Source organism: Ambystoma mexicanum, chromosome 9 (assembly GCF_040938575.1).
Source record: "Ambystoma mexicanum isolate Mex_15411 chromosome 9, UKY_AmexF1_1, whole genome shotgun sequence".
Taxonomy (NCBI): domain Eukaryota; kingdom Metazoa; phylum Chordata; class Amphibia; order Caudata; family Ambystomatidae; genus Ambystoma; species Ambystoma mexicanum.
Genome location: NC_090931.1, coordinates 452664101 through 452684803, shown reverse-complemented (window position 1 = coordinate 452684803; position 20703 = coordinate 452664101). Strand labels below are relative to the sequence as shown.

The 20703-nt window shown below is 44.1% G+C and overlaps 1 protein-coding gene across 1 annotated transcript in view; it reads right to left on the bottom strand.

Annotated features, from left to right (window-relative positions):
* PRKRIP1 (PRKR interacting protein 1) overlaps positions 1-20703 on the bottom strand; it is a 134962-nt gene that overhangs the window by 59532 nt on the left and 54727 nt on the right. The window contains exon 3 of the mRNA XM_069614959.1: positions 14201-14301. Within this exon, the coding sequence (XP_069471060.1) occupies positions 14201-14301 (101 nt within the window). The remainder of the gene's footprint in view (positions 1-14200; positions 14302-20703) is intronic.

Below are 20703 nucleotides of genomic sequence, written 5' to 3'. Positions count from 1 at the left end.
GCCATGCTGTTCCTCAGTCCATAGAAACCCCGTCCCAGCAAGCGTCTCCTATGCCAACTGCGCCAGGACTGTCCCCAAGGCATCTGAGGAGACCCGAACAAGGTCCTTAGAGCCCCATTAGCCCTTGGTGGGGATAAGATCGTGACACCAAGGAAACTCCAACCAGAGCCGTTCGTTCTTCTTTGGTGCTGAGAAAAAGGCACCAAAACCACAAAGAGCCGCTGAAACGAGTGGAGTCCAGTGCTGCAGAGTCCCTCTTGAGGGTGCAGCCATCGAAGCCCACCAGATGTAGTTCCTTTCGTCACCACGGCCAAGGTCCATGAACAAGGGTCTCCATTGCTGCATCAAGAAGGAAGCCAGCTGAAACATCTGCTTCAAATCTAAGGTACTGTGAGGCTTTGGATTTAACCACCTTTACGCAAATGTAGTGCTTCCTAGTTTGGGGAGTGCTTCTTTCCATCCACCTGAATTACGGCAATTCACTTATGCAGGCTTAACAGCTTGTGCACCTCAGGAAGGCTACTTGATCTCCTGGATTTTTCTTCAATGTACTACTGACTGTTCAACTACCTTTTTCTAAGAAGAACTAGAACTGTCTTATTGACTTTGGCTGTACTGGCTCCCTAAAGGCATCCCTTCTGAACCCTACTGGCTTTGGCTGTGCGTGTTCCCTTACAGGTTTGAATTGTTTTACACTATTATTGCGGGGATAAAAGACTGCCTACATCCCTCTGGGAGAAAAGACTATTGTTACAGTACTACAGTGTTCTATTCTACTCTAACACCCTTTTCCCTCCAAACTCAATATTGTATGGTAAACCAGAAGTGCTACTACTGACCTTACCTGCTGTCACACGGTGTGCTGGAAATGTTTTAGTACAGAAAGAATTTACTTTCTGCATTATTGCTAATTGAATAACTTGATTCTGAAATCCTGCTTGATGTCACTATTAGTTGCTGCATAACCTAGTGTGATTCATTTGCTTTGTGTATATAAATAATTTTAATAGAACTTTTAAAGTGTTAAGTGTTTACTTGTCTATTAGTCTCGACCTATTTCATTGTACTGCTCACAGTACCCCTTTTAAGATAAGCCTGGCTGCTCAGCCACTCTACTGACTTGTCTAGTACAGGACTGTGTTAAAGGTTGGGTCACTAATACCAAGCAGATGGTCTTGTAAAGTCCCACACCAGTTGGACTCTACAAAATCTTACCCAACACCAGTCTTCTGTCCGAATTAGTGCTCCTAGAAACTGTTTTGACTTGACTGGGGACCAGACTGACTTTGATCGCGAATCGCAGATTGTGATATTCTTTTCAGTCTTTTGAGTGTTCTCTAGACAAGTCTTGCACTAGTCTCCAGTTATGAGCCAGTCGTCGAGATAAGGATACACAGGAATGGACTGCTTGCGCAGGTGAGCTGCCGCCACGGCTAGCACCTTTGAAAGCACCTTTGGACCTGAGGCAATGCCGAAGGGGAGTACCCTGAACTGATGGGGTCTTCGATCTTGAACCCAAGGTACTTTCTGTGCGCTGGCAACATTGAAATATGAAAAGTATGCATCTTTCGTATCCAAGGTGGCATGTAATCCCTGTTGCAGGTGTGGGAATTACTTCCTTTAGAGTGGTCATCCTGAACCTTTGCGGTTTGACATACTTGTTTGCCTTAAGATCTGGGACTACCTTGATTGCTCGCTTCTATAGTAGGATCTGGACTTGTTCGAGTAGGATGTCTAGATGTTCCAGCGACAGCCATCTGCTCTTGGTGGGTGGTATTGGGGTGGTTGCCAGATTTCTATGCAATAACCGCCGCCGACTTGTTTTGAGAACCCACTGATCCGAGGTGATGCCCTCCCATGCTTGGTAAAAGATGTTAATCATCCCCCCTACCAGGGAAACATGGGAGGGGACATGTGTTGCTTTTGTTGTCTGGGGAGCCTCTGGCCGCAGAGTTTCTCCCACTACCATTGGCATGCCAAAGTCCCCGCTGTTGAGGGGTTTGGAAACTGCTGGAGTGCCCTGTCTGGAAAACCAAGAAGACCCTCCTGCTCCGTAGTTCCCTTGGGAGGAGAGGGGAAAGAACTGCCCACAAAAGGATCAGGTGGTAAGACTCCCCGTTGGACAAAAGGCTTGGCTGAGATTTGGTTCAATGACTTCAGCGGTTTTGTGTTATTTCTTTTAGGTTTCAAGGGCCTTGTCGACTGCCTTACCAAAGAGGGTAAAGTCTTCTGAGGCTTATTAATAAGAGAAGCCTGTGTTTCAGGTTGAAAGCCAGAGTTTTTGAGCCATGCATGATGCTTTAACAGGGTCCCTTCTGCCAGTACACGTCCTGCCGTCTCTGCCGAATCCAGGATATTCTTTAGAATTTTCTGCATCACTTGACGCCCTTCAGTCAACCCTGCCAAAAGTTGTGTTCGAGTAGGCCCAGGGACGTTTTGTAGGCCATTTTGCACAAGCCCCCACTGAATATGGAGAGGCCATGCTAGGCCCCATTTGAGAGTGAAGCTGGCTCAATGTGAAGTACCATTGAAATATAAAAGCCAGTACAAAACAGTGATTTTAACATGAGGCCGAGTGAATGAGCAAGAATGGGCATCCCTCCATTTTGTTACAATGTACAGGCAGACTTAGTAATGGAATATGGTTAACTATGGCCGATGGATTCCAAGTACATGTGGCATTGCAGATGCTGACGTTGTGTAAATGCCTACTTTGACAGATTCAAAACTGTAACAGTGCACTTGGAAAGAATAAATACATTTGAAATACTGAACATCTGGAAGCTAAAAAGGAGGAATGATGCCCAACATTGGGAAAGTAAAGTCAAATGACATACTGTTTTCAGAAATAAAGAGACTCAATTTCAACCTATAAATATGACATTTATAATGAAAGGCCTATTTTGTTTTTGCATAAATGAACACGTGTTTCTTAAAGAAGTGTGGCATATTTGTGAAAAATACAAAGAGTGAAGTTATTTCTGTTTATAAGATTATATTGTGAACAACAGGCCCTTGTGCAGTATTGAAAGTTACGTGTACACAGTGGGTAAATACAATATGCTAGCCTTTCAGAATCGTGAACTGCAACTTTTCTCCCCGAGCTGAAACCTTGATCCCAAGACCTTTGGTGCTAGGCCCACCAAGGAAACGGGTCTGGTTGTCAATTTAAATACAAAGACATACAAAGAAGTAGATGGGATGTACAGATAACAAAGAAGTAGATGGGATGTACAGATAACAAGAGAAACAAATTACCTTTAAGGTCAGGTTTCACATTAAATGTGTATTAGCTCTGAACAAAGAACCTTTGATGCTCAGCAGAAGAGGGTAGAATAAACATTGGTCTGAGCAGATGGCTGGTCACATGCTTACGGAGAAATTATACTACTTCTCATAGCATGCAGTGCCATTGATTAAACATGAACACATTTTCCTAAATAAAAAAGAGAATTGTGTGTCCTATCGAGCCCACCCCGGGTAAGATAGCTCAGCGGGTTGAGCGCTCGCTGCCGCGATCCAAGTGCGAGCTGCAGGTTCGACTTCCGGCAAGACCAACTCAGCCTTTCATCCTTCCGAGGTCAATAAATGAGTACCAATTTCGTTTGGGTGATATTGTATGTAAATATGTGCTCTCTAAAGCGCTTTGGATAAAGGCGCTATATAAATAACATCACTATTATCATTTTAAAGGGGATAAAAGGCCAGCTCGGACCCTGTAAAAATTACATTTTTGTGATGTACATAACTAGGTTATGATCAAAATTATGATTCTGGCATTTTCATAAATCTGAGGAGTTGGAAATATTGATAGACTAATAGACAGTGAAATTCATTTTGGAAGTATGTAGCAGTGTCAGAGTTGTAACTATTTCGGCGGAGTAGCAAACCGCGAAAAATGGTGGCTCTGCCCAGGAAGGACGTGCCAAAATAGAATTAGTATTTTCCGACTTGCCATAAAATGAACAATCCAAAAATCTAGAGATTTATGTATTAGCATAGTTGTCATGTGACATTTTCAGAACACAAAAAGGTTAAACCCACTTGTCATTTTGAGATGACAAAACGTTCTCCTCCCTCAGCCTACATTATACATATCTCCCAACTTCTGGTCCTATCAGCAACCAGCGGGCGTATTGGTGGGAGGTGAAGGGAAAGTGCTAGCCAATCCTTATCGTTGGAATTATGACAATTTTGGAGTGTCATCAGCCCTATAAGAGGGCATGTTTGCATCATAACAAGGCTTTTCACTTTATTCCTGGAGATAGCCTGCGGACAGACTGTTGCGAGGAACAACTAGCAGAGAGGCCTCAATTCTTTCATTTGAGACAGTAACAGGGAAATCTAGAAGCTAGCTAGGACCCAAATAGAGAAGCCAGGAGGAGTCTGGGTGCAGGAGAAAATCCTTGACTGAGAGCCCTTGACCAGATCTGTGCTGTCCTCAGAGGAGTCCTGCTGTTTTTCCCTGACCAAGACCTCCCATGTAATTAAACTAATCCAAAAGCCATCAATTATGTGGGGAGCTACCAGACTTATCCCTTTCCATTAGTGGGTGGTGTTATGACCACTAGTCGGGGTACTTGTAAAGGATACTCGGGTAGCCAGGCCAGCTGTAATCTTCAAGGTTACATCACAGGAGATAGGAAGTACAGTTCTAGGGAAGCCCACTGGCTTCCACCACCCAGGCTACATCATTACCAACTGCCCTGGGTGAAATTCCATACACTCAGCATTCCAGTCAGTCACACTCCAGGTATTCCATTCATGACCTCATCTACAGAGAGAAAGCATGCATTCAGGGGGCAGGATAAAGCGGGGAATAAAAATATAGTATGAATACCATTTCTAACAGGCTATGGTTTCTAATGCCCAAGCATCCCAAGTAATGTCTTGCCATTCTTTCAGATGCTGAGACAGTATGCCTCCCACTGGGGTTTCGTGACTTAAAACCTCAGAAGTTTTGAGGTGGCTGAAGCAGTGGCGGTTGGTAAAGGTGCCCATGCTTGAGCAGGCTTTGCACCTCTCCCTCGTCCACCAGGAGGGACTCTTCTTTGGCCTCTTTGACCAGCCATTCCTCTTGCTCTTCCAACTGAGAAGTAGTAGCGAGAGGATCTGCCCATCCAAGAAGGGGCAATGCGACAAAAGGGCTGAGGCTGCCTAATAGCGGTGGCCAAAGATTTGGCTGCCGCTTTTGAGATCTGCAGTTTCTCAAGGCTTTCGTAAGCTTTGCTGCCAAAAAGGTGAGACCCCGTCAAAAGGCATCTTAAGGAGTCTGCATGGCATGTCAACCTGCAAATCCAGACTTCCTTAACCACGCAAATCTGCAAATAATGGTACTTGCTGCCATGGCTCTGCTGATACAGCAGAATCCAGACCTGACTGAAGAGACACGCACATGGCTTCTTTGCATTCTCTAAAAATAGCCAAGAAATCCTACCTTTCCTCCTCTTTGGGAATGTGCTCAGCCGCCATAGAAATACAGTCCCATAGAGGGAATTAACATTTTGCTAGGGCACATGTGGAAATGGCCGATTTAAGAGCCATGCTCTCCGCCGAAAATACTCTTAGCCCATGCATCTACCCTTTTGTCATCCCTATCCGGTGGGATGGTTGTATAGGCTGCCTGTTTTGAGGTTGCAGTAGCAGCCTGTAGCACCAGACTTTCTGGGGTGGTGTGTTCCGATAAGTAGTTGGGATCACTACTAGATGGGCGTTAATTTTGTGTTAAAATTCTTGTTTACTGCTGGGCTTGACTCTGGCGTCTCCCAGTTGGCAGTCACTATTTTTTGAAGAGCAATGTTGAATGGTAAAGTGGGATCTTTTTGCGGGTCCTTATCAAGGATGTCTGTTATATTATCCTGCTCGAAGGGGAAGGTAGGTCTACTCCATCCCAAGTAATCTACAACTTTAGACATCAACTGTCTAGGATGCATATTGATCAGATTCAGGTTTACCAAATTCTAACTCTGGTGAAGTGTCCACTCCACTGGCTGTTTGTAAGTTGTCATAAAGGTCTTTTAGCCAGGACTTCTCCGATATCAAGCTATCAGGTACATTTGGTGTACCATACCATAGCCCAAATGGCGCATTGCTATCCGATGGCTCGTTGTCCTCATAAATAGAGGTTAGTGACTTAAAGGAGGAATATAAGTCTTATCTGGTACAGGCAAAGGTTTCAAAATTTTGAACCCGACGCTCTAGGAGTCGTCAGTATTTTCAAGAAAGTCGATCTCGACTTCGATGGTGTCGATGGCGCAGCTGGCATCGACAACCTCGACTTATTTTTCGACTTGCGGCTCGAAGGATCTTTCGATGATTCCTCATCGTGCTGAGGCCTCGACGGCCTTGGATCTGGCCTTCGTCCTGGGTTTAAGTGTGCGCAGGATTTGGCTCGAGCCCTTTCCTTACCGGCTTTAGAAGGCGGGGTAGGGGCATGGTTTGCGAACGTTTTTGCCTTTCAAAAATGTTCAACATTTCCAAGCTGAATGCTTCCCATTCGGCAGGAGTGGAGGCGTTCGTGGGACAAGATTGTATTTATTTATAAAGCGCGCTGGGCCGTCGAGCATCTGGGCGTTCGCAATAATGTTGGTTACAGGTGCATAAGCAAGCAGAAAGAGATAACAGTACAGTATAAGGCAATATATAGACACAATTTACAAGGCATACATGAGTGTGCAGGATAAGTACAAAAAATATACATATATACAGTCCATAGGTGAGGACACCAGTGGTCATTAGCATGCAACCATTGTTTAACAATGGTCTTAAAGGCAGGGAGAGAGGGTAATGCTCTTAAGGAGTCCGGTATAGAGTTCCAGATTTCTGCTGCCAAGAATGGAAAGCTGGTTCTTCCTGTTTTTTTTTTTTAAGTTTGAAGATAGGGATTCTGATGCTGTTGGAATGTGCCTTTCTAATAGGTCATTCTGATGTATGTTTGGTGAACCTCTCCGTCAAATATATAGGTGCCTTGTTATTGAGGCATTTGTACGTGAGATTTAGAGTTTTGTAATTAATTCTATCTTTAACGGCTAGCCAGTTGATAGATTGTCTTTCTTGGGAGATATGCTGGCCTTTAGGAATACCTTGCGCAGTTCTTAAAGCGTTTGAGGGTTTGGAGTTTGTTGGTATTGCGATTACTGGTGCCCAAATAAAGAGCATTGCAGTAAAATTTAGATAGGATTAGTGCCCGTGCAATAGTAATGCATGTGCATTAATATGTAGTCAAAAAAGGTTTACATGCAAAGATAAGTTTGCACGTGTAGCTAGGTGCAGAGGCTGTGGCATTTACTTGCCTGTTAAAATTGAGTGCAGAGTCCAGGTCAAAGGCTAAGGTTTTTACCTCCTTGGCAAATTTTATCTTGATACCTTCAATCGTGATAGAATTGTATTGGAGGGGGAGTTTACTTAGTCTATTAGAGGACCCTAGGATTAGAAGTTTGGTCTTTTTATCATTAAGACAGACTGTGGGTGCCCATCCAGGTTTGTACGATTTGCTAAATGTTATTAATAAGCCCTACGTCTTTGTCGTAGTCTCCCTGAATAGGGATGAGGATCTGGGTGTCATCAGCATAATTAGTGTTTGAGACACCCAGATTGTCAAGTATATCAAAGAGAGGCTTTGTAAATATAATATACAACGTTGGGGAGGTGCAAGAACCCTGCGGTACTCCATATGTGATGGGTACCAGGTCTGCTGATGAGGAAGGCTAGAATACTCTTATAGTTCTATTGTCTAAAAGAGTTTATCCATCTGGAGACCTCTTTGGAAAAGTTGGCAGCAGATCTGAGGTGGCTGCATAAAACATTATGGTCAACCAAATCAAATGCAGCAGAGAGGTCTAAAAGTAGGAGGATGGAGATTTCTCCTTTGTCTTTCCGGTCAACCAGTTGGTTCTTGAGATCAAGTAGAGCAGTCTCAGTTCTGTGCCTTGGCCTGAAGCCAGATTGTCAGGAGCCTAATAGATTATTGATCTCCAGATAAGATTGAATCTAGAGATAGGCCACTGATTTTAAGGAGAAACAGTACTGTTGCAATTGGCCTGTAGTTGGTCGGGATGCTAGGGTCTAGGTTTTTTTTATTCTTTCTAGGAGGGGCAGTAACCAGGCATCTTTGAGATTGGTGGGAACAGAGCAGGATTTGAAAGAGTTAATTAAGGTAGTGACGAAGGGAGCTAGGTCCTTTGCTGCTTCCTTAATAATGGGTGCTGGGCAAGTATCCCCAAGGCACTGGGATGGTTTGAGTGATCCAATGATGATTTCTGCCTCAGTAGATGAGATTGATCTGAATTTAAATTGGTTAGGTGGTTTAGTTTGGTTGTTGGCAAGTTCTTGCAAGATGGTTTCTTGGGTTGCAAGAGCGATCTTATGAAGCGTGGTATTTTTGGCTAGTATTTTATCTTGGAGCATGGATATTTTGTTGCAGAGGGCGTTTTGTAGGTTAGTGCACCAGATTTGGTTTTTGTTGCACGAGTTGTTGGGGGCAATTGGGGATTCTAATTCTCTTTGTATAGAGAAGATTTCCCTGGTACTTGAATTAGCTTTTTTGATTCCGTTATTGAAGGTGTCTTTTTTTGTGTCTGCCTGCAAGGGAGTGGAGGTGATTTTTTATTCTGAATCAACGGCTTCTTTTTCCAGCTAGTTTCTGCCTGTCTTTTTTCTTTGCGAAGGGCTTTTATACTAGGGGTATAGCATGTGTTGAGATGAGCTATCGGTTTTTCTTTGGTCAGTTTTAGTGGAGCAATGTCGTCTATGGCTGAGTTAATAGTGTTGTATAGATCAACCAATTCTGTGGGATCAGTGGGGAGGTGGGTATGATTAGTGATGGGTTGAATAAAAGGTAGGAGGTTAGCGACAGTTATGTTCATTTTGCATCTGGTTTGGGCTGGCGGAGCCATCGGCTTAGTTACAATAGTTTGGGGGCTGTCTTGGATAGTGAACGAGATCAGGTAGTGGTCTGGCCATACACAAGGTTCGGTGGCAGTAATGCACGAGGTGGAATTAATATCTGTGACCCAGTCCAAGGTGCAACCTTTAGTGTGAGTGGGTCCGGTGTTCCCGATAGTGAGGCCAGCTTCAGTAATAGTGTTTGCTAGGATAGTGGCATTATGGTCTTTAGGATCATTGAGGCCCAAGTTAAAGTCACTGAATATGTGTCATGATCTCTGCTTCCAAAAGGTCAGGGTTTTCCCAACTCCCTTGGAAGCAGATCCATAACCCAGGTTCCGAGTGCCAACCAGTCCCAATTGGGACCTTTTGGACCCAGTCCTGGCGCCAGTGGCACCAGGCTCATAAATATGCCCAGTCCCAGCGCTGGAAGCGCCGGGCTCATAATGCTTGGGTGGACTTACCTGCAGCAGACCATGCTGCTTACTTGCCTGCCAGTTGAGCCTCTGATCCTCTTCTGTTTGGAACTACTTTTCCTGTTGGGTGGGGCAGGAGCCACTCCCTAGATTCAGAACACTGGAACTCTTCTGGAAAGCAGGAACTCTTTTCTTAGCTAGGCGTGGCTGTGGAAGGAGACACCTAAGCACTACAGGAGGCTATTTAAACCACACCCGATGGATGAATCTTGCTTTGCGTTATTCTGCATCCTCTGCAGCAGAACGCTCATCGTGTCTTCTGCATCTGATCCTGGGCCTAAGGAAAAAGGCTTACCATCCTGAATCCAGTCTTCAGCAACACCTATAAAGACAAGAAAGAACAGGTTAGCATTACGGTCTTCAGTGACAGCTCTTCACTTACCTGGTCCATCGGCTGTCACCAACGCCTCGCGCTGCATTCCGGCATCTGAAAGACAAAGGCTTACCTACTCTTCGTGCGCTCCGGAGGTCTTCACACTGCATTCCGGCATCTGAAAGACAAAAGCTTACCAACTCTTTGCACGCTCCGGAGGCCTTCGGCGCTGCATCCCGCATCTGAAAGACAAAACAAGGTGCGTTTAAAGACATTGGGGAACTTTAATACTCACGTGCCATTACACCTTTCCACATCTAACCCAGTGGGTATTCCGGCACCCTGCAGCCGCTCCGAACTTGTACCTGCAAAATAAAAAGACAGTTGGAGCGCATCGTGAAGCAGGCAACAAGCGCTTACTTACGTGCTTCCAGGCGCTTCTATTCATCACACGGGCTCCATCTTCAACTCACTTCAGCCCGTCATCCGCCATCGCCGGAACCCTGCAAAACAAGAGACATCATTACTAAAGACTTTAAAGACATTAGAATTACTCGAAACTTACCGTTCGTGCAGTAAACGACGGACAGCAGTCCTCTGAAGTCAAGAGGCCTGCTCCCCTTATCCAGTGAAGAAACTGGTTACAGCACCCTGCCCCGAGGCAGATGGAGAGCACAGCGTTCACTTACCTAAGGTGAGAGCGTTAACCTTTGGGGTTCTACAGGAGAAGAGAAAGGGAAGAAGAGAGAGACATTCAATAACCCAGTTCCTTAATCCCATATTTTCTATCTGCAGACATCTTACCCTTCGAGTCAGACATACAGTGCACAGAGGTCCAGCCCAAAGAGCCAGCCGTGTGTTACACATCACCTTTAAAGATACGGTATACGCCCAGTCAAGACCGGCGCCTCTACGGGAATCAGGTGAGCGTTACAATATGATGATTTGGGATCCAGGTTTAACGTTGGTGTTCAGAAGAGACGTTATATCTTCTTAAAATGATCCTAGCATGGCTGGAGGTCTGTAGATCATGGTGATGGTGTGTGAAGGGGAACCACCCCAACTTGACTGAGGGTAACTCCACTGATGGGAGTGGAAAAGGTTCTCTCTCTTTAATAGCTATGTCTGATTTACAGATGAAAGCTACGCCACCCCCTTTGGTTGTTTCTCCATCTTTTCTAAAGATTGTAAAGGTGACTGGGACAGCTAGAGCGATGGCAGGTCCGGCAGCTTTGTGGTGTCATGTTTCGGTAACAGCTAGGAAGTCTAGCTGGTTGCAAGTAATGTCGTCATCAATTACAGAGGCATGGGCAACAAGGGATCGAGCGTTGATAAAAGCTCCTCTAATTTTATGATTTTCCTTTATTTGGGTCTTTGCTAGTAGTGATGGTGGTCTCAACGGTACTGTGAGTGCTGGTCAGACATTTAGAGTTAGGGGTAGGTTCAGAATTAGTTAGGTTGTGTACGGACCACTTTCGAGATGACTGAGTGTGCCCTTTTATGTAGATGTAGGCTCAGTTAGTCTAGAGCCTAGTCTAAAGTTTCTCTATTTGGTAGTGCATGGCAGGTTAGATTGGATTTGTTGGCAAAGCGTAGGGTCCATTGGGGTTCTGAAGATTGTTGCATGTAGTCACTCCTAGTGCCAGTTATCTTTTGACTAGGGATAATTGGAAGAAGAGTTGGCTGGTGAGCATTTAGGTTGTTGGGTTCCAAGCCAAATGCCTTCAATTGAGGTACGAAGGTGGTTGGCGAGACTTTAGGGGCAAGGGGTCGTTTAGTAGCCATGGATAAGTTTAAATGGCATAAGGGTGCTGCCCATGGTGTTGGGAGGGAGTGTAGTCAGACTAAGAAGTAAACCTGTGATGGTGATCAGAGGTAACAGCATGGCTAGGTTCTGGGGAGTAGGTGGTGGCAGCGCGGTAGGCTTTGTAGTACAGTAGTCCAAGTTCTCTAAGATCTGCTTAGTGCTGTTACCATGCAGCAGTTAATACTATGGACTGGTATGAGTGGAAAAATGCATGAATAACATAGTAGAGGGGGCGAGTACTGGCACTAGTACATAGTGCTAGTTTGATAATACAGGGAGTTAAGGACCGTCCCAATACAGTGATCGGTGTGGTGTGCAACATACAGTACAAGCTACCTATTACATAGGTGACACTATAGGCTAGTATAGTAGGACATAATTGGTACAGAGGCAGCTGGGTAGTGATACCAGCATAAATGAATTTATAGGCAGTTGCATAAGACATGCAGAATCACGTAAAAAAGGCCAACAGGTGCAAGTGTGCCTACTCGGTACAATGGCAGCCACATATTGGCAGCAGCCTAAGCGAGTGCAAAGGCAGCCACATGAACAATGCAAAATTACGTACAAGAACTAACAGTATGAGGGAGATAGGCAGAGCATGGTAACACAGTGGTGATCAGTGTAGGCACAGTTTGCTCCAAGGAGAGTAAATGCTATCAAGATAAGATTATTGCCGGTATGACATTAGGTAACAGATAAAAGGTAGTTGCAAAAAAATGTAGGTGCAGGGGCTGCAGCAGCCCGACACAAAATTACGTTCTTGTTCTATGCGCCGTGCCAGACGATTCGATATTATGAACAAAAATGCTAAATTATATATAAGGCGAGGCGTACTATAATAATTTCTGCAGGTAAGGAAGGTGATCAATATAGTTGCAACAAAGGTAGTGTGTACAATGCGGTGCAGTGTTTTGTCTCAGTATAGGATTATCAAGGTGACGGGAGAGCTTACAAAGCTGTCGCACTTGACCATATCGGAGTTGGATCAGTGTTAAGTCTCAATATTGGGAGTTATGACAACTTAATCAGGACAATCGTGATGGAACAGATTTACCACCGGAGAAGCTGTACATTATGAATTTAACAAACAGGAAAACATGCGGACGATCGAACCGGTCAGACGAGAAGTGAGAGGTTAATAAATCTTCACCAGTACTGTTGTTATGTGGCCCATCGTCTTGACAGTATATAATGTAGCAAAAATAGAGCAATTCAGTCAACAGTTACTTCGTGAGATACGTCAGGACGTGATGGTTTGCCCACGGTTGGTTTGCAGAAAGTTAAGCAGGGCGAATAAAATGCTGGGTGTGGAGTGGGATACCTTTAGTAAGGTGTGGCAGCAGCTGCGTGATGTGGGAGCAGGCACGGTTGGGTGCATCTTTCCTTGTTGATAGAATGGGATGCTCTCATGAGAGGAGTCGGAAGAAGAAGTAGAAGTAGGCGATTTATGGTGCCTCTTTTTCGACTTCAACGACGATTTGTGGGATCCACTCCTCGACCCGGACCTTTTCACCTTCTTCCTTCGAGGAGAGTCACCTCTCGCATTGTCCAAAGGTTTCTTTGACGGGGTAAGTCAATGGGGATTTCTTGGGGTTTTTACCAACCAACAATTATTGCTCCTTCAGAGCCTTTCCGGTCATTGATTGGCATCTCAAGCAGTCCGAGGTCTTGTGTTTCTCACTGAGGCACCACAAACCTACTCGCAGCGGATCGGTTATCGACATCTTGGAACCGCAGTCCTGATACTTTTTAAACCCATCTTGGGGGTAAGTTGTGTCAATGATAAGACATTTTAGTAATTTTCGGACAAAACTACTGAAGTGCGCTGTAGTTCTCGAAGCGTAAGCTTACTCTGAAAAAGAGAACTGAAGCCAACAGACGCGTGCTATATATATACACCTTCAATGACATCATCCTCGAGACGGGGGCCCTCGAGGGACATTGAGCCGACTGCATCGACCCACAGCGCCCTCTGCCTAAAAAAGAATTCTGAAGCAGCTGAAGCTGGATATTGAATATCGAAGATGAGGAATACGTGGTAGGACACAATCCATTAGAAAAAAAGGTTAAGGATAAGCAAAGAGATGCTTAAAATGGAGAACACGATTCAGAACCACAAATCAGATTTCACAATACGGAAAATGCTAGTGTGCCTCTTAAGTCACAAGAAAATACATGATAGCATACACGCACGCCATGATATAGCTGCTGCAAAAGGTATACATGTTTTACACATATACAAATAAACACTATTTTGTATGCGTTGGAAATGTATAAAACGCTGAAGCAGCTTTTAAAACTTTAAAACCCCACAAAAAGGTGACAAAACAAATACTGAAAACCAAAAACCATAGACACGTCCCAAATGTCTGCCAGGATGGATACACAGACATTGCCTCTCCAACCCCCCTCCCACACCCCAAGGAACACGTGGGTGCATTTATAAATCATGTCCATTGTAGAGTGGTGTGCAAAGTATTTTACAGGAAAAAGGTTGAATAAACTTCTAAAATCTGGTTCATTAATACAAGCCCATTCATGATTCTTTCCACTACTAATCCTCCCTGAAGGATATTTTAGGCAGCATGCTGCAAGGTCACCAAGACCTGCCTTCAGCAAACAAAATCGTTTCAATGAATAGTCCAGAGAGTAGATGCAAATATTGCCAATGACTGAACTCCCCTTGTTTAGTTCATCTTGGAAACAAAGTATACATACCTGTTCAGTCATGGTATCCATAAACTCTTGCCTCTGATATTCTCTCCTGCGGAGATGTCGATACACATGAAACTCCCCACTTCCTGCACCAGCACTGGAACCTGGAACGAGTTGTAGACAAAGGGAGAAAGAAAAAATTACTCTTGCATGTAATGTTGAACTCCAGCAAACCTCCATACAGAGTTCTGCTGTCTAGAGTCAGAACGATTCCCCAAAATAAGATGCGGACCAACATAACAAAACCAAATCGCTAATTAGGCAATAATACCCCCGCCCACAGACTTCACCAGCCAGGAAGCCCGCGGGAGAGGCTATTAATGCTATTCGCACCCGAAGAGCCGAGTGCTGTCAGCAATGTATTTGTATGAAATAACAGGTTGCAGCAAGTGCATGACCGATTGTTTCATTCAAATACTCAGCCAATATAGACACCATGGAAATTGAAGGTGGCGGCCAGTGGATTGATGATGAGCGGCACAGCAACACCGACAGGTTAAGTGGGAGCCTGGAAGGGGTTTAGCGAGAGGCAAGGAAGATGGCGACCGAGTGCGAGCAGCGCAGAGATTGCTCCGAAGCCCAGTATAGATCGTTCAATTTAGCCCAAGGTTGGGTTAACATGATTGGTTGCCCCACCCACTGAGGTACTAATATACAATACGGCGATCAAAAGAGTACCACAGTCAAAGAAGCATCACATCATCCTTGCACTAACCTATGAGCAATTATTTTATCACTTGAATGTAGTAACCGGTATCCTATCTTACAGCAGTCAATTCCAGGAAACAATAGGGTGTCTGACATAATATTGCAATCTCGATCATGGAGCAAAAGAAAAAGATCGCTGTCTGTGCCTCGCAAGGCACAATCATTGAACAGCTCCATTCAAACACCCATGACGCTCCATTACACTATTCTCAGGATCCACAACCCCCATTTCTTTATAAATAACCAATGATTTTAAACGAGGCACAAACAGCAACATGATAATCTTGACATCTCTCTTTTGCCTCATAGCTGACAGATCAATTGGCAAAATATAATAATGTATTTCCCCCAATAAGTTGGTACTCGAACCTTCCGATCCTCTTTTTTTTTTTTTTTTCTGAAAAGCGAAGACTCCTCAGCCACCCTCCTTGTAACATCCTGGCGCTCAATCCCTACGATTCAGATACATAAAGTATAACCATTCCAGTTAAGAATAGTCAGTCTAAGTTACTCATCTAAACAGTTAAACCTCTTGTGATTCTGGCCTTCCCCCCCCCGATCTTAGGTATCGTGGGGCATAAACATTTTAAAATAAAAAAAATTCGAACGCCATTGACCTGACCAAACCCATTCTATATTTCGATATTTTTTGCATCTCACTCACCTATTTCTGAGTGATATCTCTTTTTGCCATTGCTATATCAGTTATCAACTTTTCATATTAAATTGCAGTCACATAGCCCCATATCCCCAACAAACCTAATTTAGGGTCCATGCTCAATTGCCAACCCACTACCTTACTTATTTCTGATAATGTCTCAGCCCAATATACTTGAATTTTGGCACAGACTTATACAGAGTGCAAGAACGTTGCCAGCGCTCATCCACATTTTACACACACTGCACTTTCTCTACTCCCCATCCTTATATCAGGGATGGAGGAGGGGGGGGGGGGGGGGGGAGGGTGTTGGAGGGCAGTAGAATTTGTGGTATATGGAGTTGAATTAGTCTGAAACTACTGTTGATCCCCCACCTCCCTTGGGGCAGCAAACGCCTCTAACCACTTCTCTTTCCTTCAACCCTTTAGACACATCTCACAGATCACACTCAGTTCGGTCAGCGTATCTGAAGTATTATTTACAATTGGAGAGTATTCAAGGACAGTGTATATTCCTTTCGACCATGCCCTGAATGCATGCCTGAACTGAGGTACGAATACAACTTTCCATATTCCAGATGAAATAGCTCTTTACAGCACAAAGGATTGCAATTATATTTAAAGGGGAAGTTAACTCAAAAATGTTACTGTCTCAAAAGATGGGCCATAATACAAAATATATACAACAAATATTGAAGAAAGTTTGTATGTAAAATTTTGACCAAATGAGGGTCAAAGTAAAAAGAATTTCAAGCATTGGGAGGCATCCATTTTATGAAATGAATGGGCCTCCTGTGCTTGTGTTAAGCTTTGCTCTTGCTGCAATAATGAAGCAAAAGCCACATACTGGTAGCTTTTGCTTATTACAGTCCGAGATCAGAGAATGCGTTCAGGCTCCTTCCTCCCCGTGCTGCTGGTGCTTCTTTGTGCCGTTATTTTTCCTGTTTTCTTGGGCTTCTGCAAGCCGGGGGAGCCCGGGAGACTTAAAAAGAAAGTTCAGGCAATTGAATACTTCACCAGACGAGTATTCATAATTGTTGCGACTTTTATTTTAGGTTTTCTGTGCTTCCCTGGGCTTGGGGAACACAGAAAATGTAAAATGAAAGTCAAGTCCGCCTCCTCTCTTCATGTTAAGCTCTGCCCTCTGGCAGCAGTAAGCAAAAATGCCCAGTAGGGGGCTTTTGCTCGATTATTGCCGCCAGAGCAGACATGAACAGAGGAGGCTCATTTCACAAAATGGATGCCTCCTAGTGCTCGACATAGTTTACTTTAAGCTCATTTACTCAACATTTACATAGGAACTTTAAAGATGGGCCATAATAAAAAATATAGGGACAATAACATTTTGTGAAGTTCTCCTTTAATGACATCTAGAGTGGCTTCAGTAAAGACCCTCTGGGCCTAAAGATGTCAGAGATCCTAAAAAAGAACATGGGGAAATACTTTTGCCTACTGCTTGTAAACAAATTGAGAAGCTGCTCACTTTCTCACTCCAGGTCAGACATAACTCTCAGAGAAAGTCAGTTGGGCCCAGCATTTCCCCCCCCCCCCATTTTGTAGCTGCTGGATACTCAGTCTTATCTCTGCTAGTGACAGTTCTGCTTTAAGCGAGTCTCTTATTGCCTGTATAAATGCATCAAATACTAATGCATTATTAGCTCCATCACTCCTCTACAGCTGCTCAAAGTATGTTGAAAAGGCAGCAGCAACACCCTCTCCCGTCCAATGAGTAGATGCCCATCTATAATTTCACTTACCCATTTGACTGACTCATCTCCACTTGCTAACCAAACCAGTAACTCAACTGTTTTGTCCCCTAGTCATAAACTCGTCCTGCCAATAGCAAACTCCAGTGTCTTGCATTATCCAGTAACAGCCACTTGATCTTTCCCTGCATTCTCTTAAATTTGTGTCCCGTCAATTGCTGGATCTTTCAGCAACAGAGAGCAATATCCCAACCACTTAATATTCCTTAGAGGCTCCTTTCATCCTTTACCAACACCACATTATCATACATAATCGATGATCCACACCTTGAGCTTGTCCATTAACTCGGGGACCCTCAGGTCGTAGGCACAAAGGTGCCTACTCAGGCGTGGACAAAACAGATCCACCTTAACCAACAATGGGGAGGGATGTGAAAGTCCAATAAGGAGATACTGCACTCCAGTGGACCTCGCAACCATAACATTAGGTACAACGTAGTCAATGTAGGACTTTGAGTGGTCTACCACAGAATGGAAAGAGTAACCAGCCAAGACCTACCAACCACAGGGAGCAGGGACAATCACACATTTGTCTGGGCAGTAAATACTTGCACTCATCCCTTGCCCAATCAAGTACATCATTAAAGTCATTAAAGTCTCCTTCAATAAGCTAGCCCATCCACTTCTTTAAGAATCTCCTCAATTAGTACGGTTAAGATTCTGTTTGTGACATACATTAATCAATGTGACCACCTCTCATCTCCCACTCCCCTGGTAACCATTACGAATCTACCACCCACATTTAGTTTTGAGTTTACAGTTAGCCATGGGAGGCGTTTCGTAATCGGTATTGTCACTCATATGTCCTCGCGCAAAGCCAGCATGAAGAACTCAGTCAGACAAATTATTGCCAATAAGTTAACACTCAGTACCTTCAATAACAGTCTCCCGAAATAGGACAAAATCTTAGACGAATCACTTAAGATCATCACTGTCCCTCTGAAAATCTTTCACAGAGGCTGTTCGTGTACCATGAAAAACATGTAAGGGATGCTGTAGCCATTTTGCCAATGACTTACAAAATCAGGAATGGGCACTGATAATTTATACCAATGGTTGAGAGGCAGTAAGTGCTACAGCAATAAAAGTCCCTCAGCCCTACACTTCCCCTGACCCCCAAGGAGCATCCGTCGCCCCAACACGACCGGTCAGACTTGGTCAAACATGTGCCCTTGCAATGTTAACTTATGAAAAGAAGATGATCCAAAAGGAGGTATTATTGCCTGCCTCTTTTTTTGAGGCTGCTATATCAAATTAAATAAAAATCCCCAGATATTGGGATCATGCACAAGTATTTCATTTAGAATCCATGTAATATGTCGGATCTGAAGGGAGGACCCTTCAACGGAACACATTTCATTCCGGTAGTATGGAATAGTCATCGGCTACAACAATTCTTCCTATTGAGACGTTAAATCGTTTTTAAGGTGTCCCGTCATTCTGTCACATAGTCAGCCTTTTGTGTTTGGCATTTCTATTGCCACAAGAGCGAGGGTCACTTGTCCCTCTGACTCCACCGTCTCCTTCTAGCCAGTCCCAGACCTCACGTTGTGTACTATAAAGAAGTGAGCGATCATGTGATAGGATTTCAAGTCTCGCTAGAAAGAGTAGGATGCATTTAATCCCTCTATATCCAAGTTCCTATTCGATTGCACGGTACGTTTGACAACTCTTGACATCGCCCTGGTGTAATCTGGATACAAGAACACCTTAAACCCATCTGCCTTCAGGGAACCATGCCTTGTGGCTTTTCAAAAGGAGCACATCCTAGTCTTTAAAATTGAAGATGCAGGCCACTGAACTCTTGGAGTCAATGCCGGGGAATGGGAGGATGTGGCTGCAATGGCACCCTGAATGGTGCCTCAACTGTGAAAATTGTGGAGTCTTTTCCTGTCCAATTATTCCACCAACCAAGTTTCTAGAGAAAGCTCCATGGAAATACCCTCCATTAATTCCGGTAGCCGAACAAACCTGATATTGTTGCTTCAAGATCACCTTTCATCTTCATCACCTTCTGCACATTCTTCCAGGTGTGCAGTATGTTTAAAATGTTCTTTTGTTTGCACCTTTAGGGTTCTCAGAGTGTCCTCCAGGGCAGAGATTCTTTCTTTGTCAGCATAGTTACTGTTCAAGATCGTCCTCACATCTTCCCAGAGTAGAGAAATCTGCACACACATTCCCTACATTCAAAGCACAGCCTGGTACTCTTGATCATCGCTGTCACTATTTCTGCCAGTCTCAGTTCATCCTTTGTACCTGGTTCCAATGTCAAATTACTTCTCTTCAACACATCCGATATCGCCACATTGCCTCCAGTCGTCCCTTTTCCTGTGGCTGTCGAGGTGTAGTTGTCAATTTTGTTGGTTTGTGACAACCTTTTGGCTTTGTTCCCAGTCGTGGTGCACCTCATTTGTTAGCGTATCCCTGCCCCCCCACCCCTCCAATCTCCTATAATAGGGTGTTATTAGTTACAGTGCAAGGTTTGCAGTAACAAATTGGATGTTGACTGGATTGAACAGCTGGAGGTCACTCTCTCCAGGTCCGGACTCTCCATGCAGCCAGATCCTCTCATGTTTATGGTAGCAGTCAGTTGCCAGGCATATCAGTGCACACCCTGTCTGAGCACTTCAGCTCTCCTCTGCATTGCTCTTGCATCTACTGTTCAGGGAGATCAAGGGAAACTGACCACCAGCTGCCCATTACTCACTGAACTGATGCAATCAACGTTGACTGAAAACAGTTTGGGCAGCACACTCAACACATGTGCGAATATATAAGGCAATCATAATCCTAGAGCAAAGCCAGCTCAGAGGCTACCTAGAATGTATGGTATTGCAGTAGATCTGTAGATGTACAGAGTGGATGGAATTATTAATAACTACTTTGCGAAAACATCTAGTTAGCTTTGTGTATTCATTATGCAAGAGACTAATCAGAGTGGATGGCGTAGCAGGCAAAGAACAGGCAAAATTAAGTGGAATATTGCAGTTTCCGGGCCATCTAACTTTCAGGGTAGCTGGTATCAAGCAACAGGGTGATAAGTTAGAATGTCAATCAATAAGTATGGGATCGGCTCATGGGTTGAGTATCAGTTGCACAGATGTATGCAACAAACATGACAGACCTAGGTTTTCCACCAAAGCATTTGGTTGTGTGTCCATGTATATTTTCTAAATTGTTCACTCGTCAATGTGATGCATCTTCCCCAATTAAATGACATACTGGAAACTATGAGATTTAGATGCACTAACCTAAATTGTACTGTAAAGCTTGGAGACAAAAGTGTTTTACAGTAGCAATACTGTAATTATGCATTCTGTAACAACTTACATTTTTAGGAATTAAATCACGGGACCGTCCTTTAAAAACACATC